This window comes from Homarus americanus, unplaced genomic scaffold (assembly GCF_018991925.1).
Source record: "Homarus americanus isolate GMGI-L3 unplaced genomic scaffold, GMGI_Hamer_2.0 scaffold59439, whole genome shotgun sequence".
NCBI lineage: Eukaryota > Metazoa > Arthropoda > Malacostraca > Decapoda > Nephropidae > Homarus > Homarus americanus.
In genome coordinates this window covers 2,549-11,253 of record NW_024753749.1, presented here as the reverse complement: position 1 = coordinate 11,253, position 8,705 = coordinate 2,549, and the positions used below count along the sequence as shown (strand labels likewise).

At 38.2% G+C, this 8,705-nt stretch overlaps 1 protein-coding gene across 1 annotated transcript; it reads right to left on the bottom strand.

The window, feature by feature from the left end:
- Window positions 1-2,657: 2,657 nt before the first annotated feature.
- Window positions 2,658-5,913, bottom strand: LOC121855442. The gene is made up of 3 exons (XM_042350379.1): window positions 5,879-5,913; window positions 4,141-5,296; window positions 2,658-2,842 (listed from the first exon to the last, which is right to left on the bottom strand). The coding sequence occupies exons 2-3, from the start codon at window positions 5,246-5,248 to the stop codon at window positions 2,658-2,660; spliced, it is 1,293 nt and encodes a 430-aa protein (XP_042206313.1). The 5' UTR covers window positions 5,249-5,296; window positions 5,879-5,913.
- Between the last annotated feature and the right edge of the window lie 2,792 nt (window positions 5,914-8,705).

Genomic DNA, 8,705 nt, shown 5'->3' with positions numbered 1-8,705 from the left:
AATAGCTTTGTCTAGCACTAAGGTAAAGCACTGAACTCTATATGCTTCTTTTGGATCATCAAAAGCTTGATCTTTTGCCTCATATGAAAACATTCTCTTCCTTCTTTGTAGTCGTTTATCTTGAAATTTCCTAAATTCTAGTGGTAATTCAACAGCTTCAGCCAAATCATTTGCGCCTATTAGGACATCATTAAAACCACTCTCTCTATATTTTCTTAGCCATGATAATAGTTTTTCAAATGACTCCATGCCTTCATCAATGTCCTTTGTTTTACCTTGTAGTTCCTTGCTAACATAGTTAACTTTAAAAAGTAAATCATGCCAAAATATCAAAGAAACTAAAAATTTATAGTCTTTTAGCTGGTTTGCTAAACCTTCTGTCTCTGCTTTTACCTTGGGCTCATCTGTTATCTCTGATGTTTCCACAAGTGCATCATATACTTCTCCAACCTGATAACGAATAGCTTTAACACTATCAATCCGACACTCCCACCTTGTGTCGCTCAAGGGTTTCACTGATAACCCAGGTACATGGTTCTTAAAAACTGCCCACCTCTTTGTTGATGCTGAGAACATTATGTAGATCCTTTGCAAGATCCCAAAAAATGTTATAGCATCTGGACAGCACTTGGCTACATCTCCTAGTAACAGGTTATAATTGTGACATGCGCAGGGTACAAAGAAGGCTCTTGGATTATCCTGCAACAGCCGTGCTTGTACTCCCGATGTGTGACCTTTCATGTTGCTACCGTTGTCATAACCTTGGCCTCGAATGTCTTTCACATCCAATTTTAATTCCTCTAGTGCAGGGGTGGGCAACCTTTTTGAGTGTGTGTGCCAAAATCGACCAAATCTTTGATACAAAATTTTCTCTCGTGCCAACCAAAATTTCCGGGTCACATATTATTTGGTATCTTTTACGTAATGGGAGAACCTTTTCAATACCAAGCTCAATATCGATTTACTCGACTAAAACACAATAAAAGGATATAAAACTAAAGATATTCTTTTATTGATTCTTAATCCTTTATGAATGATGCATAAAAACCACAGAGAAAATATAAAAGTTATTTTACCTACAAAAATACACACTGTATTATATTAAACCAAAGCGAATCCTTAATATTTTTAACAGAATACATCAAATGAAAATTAGAGAACGAATAATTGTGAACCTTTTCTTTATTTAGAATCAATGAGACTTCTGCTGCTGCATCCCTGATGATAGATAATTTATATCCGGTTTATATTTTGTAACCTTGAGAGATATACATGCGCTACTAGTTTCATCAGTAAGGCTACTTCTATTATGAGACTTAACAGAGTTCATCACTGAGAACAATGATTCACAAGAATATGTAGATGAAAAAATGGATAGTAATGTTGTTGCAAGTTTTTTTAAACAGACAAAAGTTTCTGGAATAGTATTCCAAGTCCTCAGTACCTCGTTTTCGGCATTTCTCTCTCTTACTCCCTTCTCTAATTGATCCTTTTCAATACTTTCCAAGTCAGCTCTAAGCTCAACAAATTTCTGCCTCCAAATTGAGCTAGTTTGAAATTCAATCAATTGCATTTCAAAATCATCCATATCTATCCATGAAAACTTCTGCAAGTTTAGTTCATCCAGTTTTATACTGTCTGGAAACTTAATGAATTTTGCAGTCTCTTCTAATTCTCTGAACCTAGCAAATCTTGTTGAGAACTGCTCAACAGTTGACTCAATGATGTTTACAAATAGCTTCTGAAGACACTGGCAGTCTGTTTTGTCATCCTTTGTGAGATCATTGATGTATTTCTTTAGGTTTGGAAAGTATCTAAATCTTTCACTATCTACATCCCTCTTAAAAACTCCTAGTTTCATTTCAAATGCCTTTATGTAATCAAACATAACATCAAGTGTCTTACCAGAGCCTTGTAATTTAACATTTAAGTCATTTAAATGTTCACATAAATCTGCAAAAAACATTAGTTTACAAACCCACACGATGTCAGACATTTCTTTATAAGACATTTGTTGGTTAATCAGAAAGAGATTTATCTCATCCATGCATTCAACAAATCGTTTCAAAACAAATCCTCGACTAAGCCAACGAACATTGTTGTACATTGTTAGTCCTTTGTACACCGAATCCACCTCATTCAATAAATTCCGAAATTGTCTTTTATTTAAGGCACGTGCAGAAATGTAATTAACAACCTTGGTGACTGTTTGCATCACTTCTTGAAGTTCCCTTAGACCAGCTTTAGCACATAAAGCCTCCTCATGTATGATGCAATGAAAACCTATCAGCGGATGACCAACATGTTTTGCAAACAGATTTACAAATCCTGCTTCCTTACCAATCATACTGGGTGCACCATCTGTTGTGACGGATACTACTTTTGAAATGTCAATTTGTCGAATAGATAATTCGTTCACAACTGCTTTACATATGTCAGCCCCAGTGGTACGCTCAGGTAGTGTTACAAGGTTAATCATCTCTTCGCATACCTCATCATCCCTACAAAATCGAGAAAAAATTGCTAGCCTAGCTGATGATGTAATATCTGTGCTTTCATCAACACAAATAGAAAAGAACTTACATGAAGCTAAATCCTTTGTTAATTGGTCAGTTGTATTCATTTCCATCTTAAGTATCCTATCCTTAACTGTTTTTCTACTCAGACAAATCTTTAATGCGCTGAATAATCTTGTCCTTTTCTGAAAGGTTATCAAAAAGGAAAGGAGCACATTCTAGCCATGCTTCTTTAATATACTCCCCATCACTGAGTGGCTTTCCATGTTGGGCAATAACTTTTGAAACCTCAAAACCAGCAGCAACTAAGTTGGAACTTGGCCTACCTGAAATAAATTTCATCAAAACATCAGACTGTTTTTTTGTCTTAATCATTTCACGAGAAATTAATTCTCTTCGTTCTTGCTCAGTTACATTACTTAAGTTTTTATGAACAGTTTCAAAATGTCTCTTCACAGAAGAAGTCCTACAAACAACTCTCTGCATACATATACCAAGGTTTATGAAAATCAGTTGGTGGATAATAAAAAAATAAAAAATAAAATAAATTGGTACAATTATAGGCATGCCTACACAATGCAAATCAACGAGAAAGGCATGCATGCTATCTGATCACGTGCAGATAACACTTCATAATCCTGAATATTAATAATACATTTCCCTTAGCTTTAATAATAACTTATGTTTATGGCACATACAGTATGCTGAAGAACAGGCTTCATTAACCTCTTTTGGACCTTCTGACCAGTGTGCCAGATATGTCACGCTCCATAAATATACTCACTACCAACAAGTTCATAAAATTTTCAGCAAAGGTTTGCTTTACTCACTTAAGCGGGGTGAGATCTATTATTCAGCTTAAAAAAGGTCACATTTTAGGGGCAAAATTTAAATCGCCTTGCTAAGGTAAGTTGCGCCAAATTTTCCTTGTGCACAGGAGTATACAGATTCAGCAGTGTCTTAGGAACATCGATAAATTTATGGGTAAGCATGACAAACACTATGACAGCTGATAATTTGGACAGTAAATAAAAGCTTACTTGCACGTGGTCAGCGATTCTCCCTCTTGCTATGTTTACTTTGCTGGTTCACACTTCACACATTCACCACCAGAGGAACAATGATTAGAGAGAACGGATATGCATGTGACATTTATGGGACACTGAGCAAAAAAGCCATGTTCCCTTCCATGAAAGTTAAGACACCTTTTAAGTTAATGTGCCATATAATGACCCAGTGATCTAAAAGAGGTTGACTTTTGATATAATGTTTTTAATGCAATCTCTGATAGCCAGATAATTATTACAGATCTTGGTGTAATATTTGTTTTTCTTTTAATTAAATTTAAACATTCATATAGCTGAACTTGGATTTTGCTAACCGATAAATTCTTTGCTTAACTGCAAAACTCGAAAAAATATATAAAATATTAATGATGGTAAAGGAGTCACACCACATCTGGCCGCATGGCTAATTATTTAACAACAGAACGGGAAACAATCCTTCCACCGGCTGCCGCCAAGGCGGCATGCGGTTGCCATATAAAGGTTTTTTTTTATTGAGGTGAGCCCGGGTCTCGCGTGCCGGAAAGAAGCCGTTAGCGTGCCATGTTTGGCACGCGTGCCAAGGGTTGCCCACCCCTGCTCTAGTGTGTTTAATAATGTTTTATATAAATTTTCTCCTGTGCTACTTTCAACCTGCATAAACTGTATGAAATGTTCATAAACACCTGAAGGAGCCAAGTTGCCATCAGAAACATACCTGATCGTTAGAGACATTTGCTCCTGGTGGCTCAAGTCGGGTGTGCAGTCTAAAATTATGGCATAGTACTTAGCTGCTTTTACGCGATTCAGTATCTCATTCAAAACAGCTGTAGCCATAATGTCTAGTAGTTCATTCTGAGTATCTTTTCCTAAATAGTGATTATGAATTTCGTTGGCCTTGACTTTACGTAAATGTTCTTCAAGAACAGAGTCAAACTTTGCAAACAGCTCCACTAAACCTAAAAAGTTTCCATTGTGTACACTCTCATTACCAACTTTTTCTTCTGTCCCTCTTAACGCTAGATTTCTCTCAGCAAGAAACTGCACTATTGCCACTAGCCTTTTGAATACTTGCTGCCAGTACTTTGCATGTTTATTAATAGTTAGTTCACGTTCTTTGTCAATACAGTGAAACTTAGAAAAACACAATCCCTTTTCATTTCGTGGAAACTTGTTCACTGGAATATCAGGAGGCCCTTTCATTGTTAAATAATCTCTTATATTTCTATTTATATTCGATGGCCAACTTGCCGGGTCATCATTAATGTTAATTACAACTGTACTTGTGGATGATCCATCACTGTTTGATGTTTGGGCTTGGCCTTCTGACTCTTCTTTAGCTATAAGTGGACTTCTCACTTTGGCACTGTCTTCTGTTGTATTAAGATCGTCTTCAGTTTGATTCAACTGTGTCTGTGTGTCAACTTGAACTTTTTCAAACTGAATATCAATTTCTTCATTGTATTCATCAACTGTAATTGGACTAATGGCTGTATTGTCATTTTCTGAATCGTTTTTGTCTTCTTCATCTTCAATACATGGGCGTTTCAAAGGTGGAGTGACAAGAAATTTTTTGATAGCACCTCGATGTTTTTCATTTTCAAGCACCTTTGCCTTTGCCAGTGCTCGCTTCTGGTTGCCATTTAAATACTTACGCCCTCTGCCTCTATCTCTGCTTGTGCTTGCCATGATGAAAGGGCTTTTTATATTATCTTTTCAGAAATGACATATAATAAACTGAAATGAAAAAACGAACAAAATTATTCACAATGAGAAGTCCCTGGCACTTAAAAAATAAGTATGTGCATATATGAATGCTATAATTAAAACAAAAAATCGAAACACTGATCCTATAAAATAAAAACCACACAATGTTTATCACCACTTCACCGGACAAAAAAAGCTTTAACCGGACATATAACACTTTGGCATGGATAGCACACCGCTACGTACGCAAAGATTCGGTTACCTACATAGAGCTATAGTATGTGCTTGCATGTGCTCAGAATCACAAGTCATTTTCTGATTCATCATCGCTATTGTCGCTATCAATCATGTACTCAGGATCAACAATTATCATCACTGTCCAGCACAAAAATTATAAACAAACCACGCCTCGGTCGCCACCCAGTGGCCATGCTTCTCATTTTCAAGGTCAACACTGCAAAACTCATCTCAAATCATGTCTATGGCAACGACCGGAGTTTTGTCACTGTCTGACGATGATCACTGATTCACTGGTTATTACAGGACATGCTGATATACACAGCACAACGTTATCACTCGTATTTCCCCCTGAAAACAGCCAAAAATACAGACCCGACACACTTACACCGTCCAAGCGTTGGGAGAGAGTGAAAACTGTGTTCTGATTGGCTCGCACCCTTCCCGCTCCTGTAAATGATTATGAAAGTCAGGGCGTGTGGACCAACACCAGAGTTAATTCCCTTGGACTTTTGACAAAACAGAAAATTCTCGCACGTGACTGGGATCTATTATTTTGATGACAATAACAATGATTTTGTGTCTAACGTTAGCTTTTTTACCAATATCGTATACAGTTTAAAACTAACACACGTGTGTGCGGGGCCCCCTTGCGGCGCGGGGCCCAATTTGATTAAATTGGTCAAATAGGCTTAAAACCGGCCCTGCACACACCTCCTCCTCCTCCTCCTGCCTGGCGGTCCTCGCTCCTCCTCCTGCCTGGCGGCCCTCGCTCCCGCCGGCGAGCATGGCGACCCACAAGTTGTCCTCCTCTGAGCGTCCTCACCAACCAGCTAGCAACACACACACCTCCTCCTCCTCCGCCTGCCTGGCGGTCCTCGCTCCTCCTCCTGCCTGGCGGCCCTCGCTCCCGCCGCCGAGCATGGCGACCCACAAGCTGTCCTCCTCTGAGCGTCCTCACCAACCAGCTCTCTCTACATCACGCTTGTAACCACGCTGCCACTTCCCAGCACCAAGCTGCATTGTACATCCAATACAACATGTATATAGAGAGCACATTGTGAGTTTCCTTTCTCCATTCCATCCTGAGTGTGAACCAAACATCCTGAACCCCACAATACTTATGTAATGAGATGCACCCAATTTAAAGCGCTGCATTACATCTCCCTATTTCACTGCACTTTCCTACAAGATTTACATAATCTTTTTTTCTTGTAATCATAGATAAAGTTAAAATGCATGGTATATATACTAATAGGTATGGATTATCTTTTGAATTGAGTGTAAGTAATCTTGGGTACGTCTACCTCGTGAGATGGGTACGAGTTATCTTGGGTATGAATTGTCTTTGGTACGAGTTGACCCTAACCCATGGCAGTGAGTAGTGCCTCCCAGTGAGTGTTTATCTCACTCAGGCTCAGGGACAAGACAATGATAAGGCGGGTGTTGTCTACCGGCGCCTCTGTGATGGCCAACAAGAAAATAGAGTTATATTATGATATTGTGTCTCCGTATACATGGTTTGCATTTGAGGTAAAGAGTAAGATTTAATCATTGTCTTAATAGGTAATATGACACCAACACGTTTTTCTCATAGAATATTCTTCGACACTTTTTTCTATAGCATTTCCGTCTTAAATTTATACTGTAGTTTGTTTGTGTTATATTTAGTATTTTACTCCACATTTTCCCTCTACTTCGAGGCCCTGTTCACTTGAAACAAGTAATACTGTTGGTAAATTTATCGGTGAATTTGCAGTATCACACCGGTCTTTATTTCCATATTAAAAATATGTATCATAATGTTTACACAATTTTAAGACATATTTTTAATGTGATATTTCCACCGGAAATTAAGGATAACCGAGATATTAATTTTTCAAGATTATTACTTTGGCTCAGTCACAGTGTGTCACCATGATTTGTTTACTGATGGCCTCACCCAGGGGGGCTTGGTTAGGTTAGGTTTTCTTGGTTGGTTGGTAATATAATTTATTTCTTAAAAAAATAAATGCAACTTATTCCGTTAGGACGGTTTGTTGGGGAGGGGGTGTATCTGAAAAACACATGATTTCCAGTGAAAATTACTATAAAATTCGTTCGAAACTCATCAAAATACATAGGAAAAACCTATTTTGAATAGCGGAATAAACACCGGTGTGATACTATAAATTGAACTTATTTAGAATAAATAACAAACTATATTACCAACCATCCAAGAAAATCTAACCTAACCAAGCCCCCCTGGACCCCCTGTCGGAGTCCTGGAGTGATACATTAGCAGGGGGTCAGACCACCTCTGCCATAAGTAAAGAAATCATGGTGACACTTGTGACTGAGTGAAAGTAATAATCTTGAAAAATTAATATTTTGGTTATCCTTAATTTCCGGTGGAAATATCATAGAACAAAAATGTCTTAAAATTGTGTAAACATTATGAGATACATATTTTAATATGGAATTAAAAACTGGTGTGATACTGTAAATTGATCATTTTATCTATTAATATACAGTACTCTAAAAATATTAATTTCCGACAGGAATGCCAAAGAAGAAAAGTGGGTAAATTTTTACTTACCCTAGGGGTTGACCAATATTTTTTTCCAGTGTATTTTGTTGTGTTTTAAGCGAATCTGACCCTCATTTTTTTTAATTGCTTGTTTTTGCCCCCCCCCCCTCCCCCCCTAACAATAATGGGGGAGAGCCTGGGAAATTGGGGTTTTTGGGTGGGGGAGAACACGATAACGAGTCATCTACCCTAACCTAACTTATCCTAACCTAACGTAACCTAAATGCTTCAGTAGTTTAAAACTTTGGGATGCGCCATGTCCGAAAGTACATTACCTTAGTTAGAAGTTGAAGGACCAGGGATAGGTTCAGGGTCACCAACCTCCTCCTCGTAGGACCCTTCTTCTAGTGGCACAGGTGCAGCACGTTCCTGGCAAGGGTGGTTTCTTGGTCCTTGAGGTGGGTATAGTCGAGCAGCTGTAGTGTAGAACCTGTAGGAGCACAAATCACACCCACCCTCCACCACGGCCATTGTCAAACTGGTCATTGAAATACAAATCTCTACCCAGGCTGCTTCCTTTGAAAAAATTCAAATGTGATTGGTCGAAAAAAAATCGTGTGATGATATCGATACATCATTGGTCACGACTGGAGGGCGTCGGTCAATATTGTGCATGCGTGATGCATAATTAAC

Coding starts and splice junctions, on each gene's coding strand:
- LOC121855442 (XM_042350379.1), bottom strand. CDS start 5,248: ATGGCAAGCACAAGCAGAGATAGAGGCAGAGGGCGTAAGTATTTAAAT. Junction 2,843..4,140: donor GCAGGGGTGGGCAACCCTTG/GCACGCGTGCCA, acceptor AATTTATTTCAG/GTAGGCCAAGTTCCAACTTA.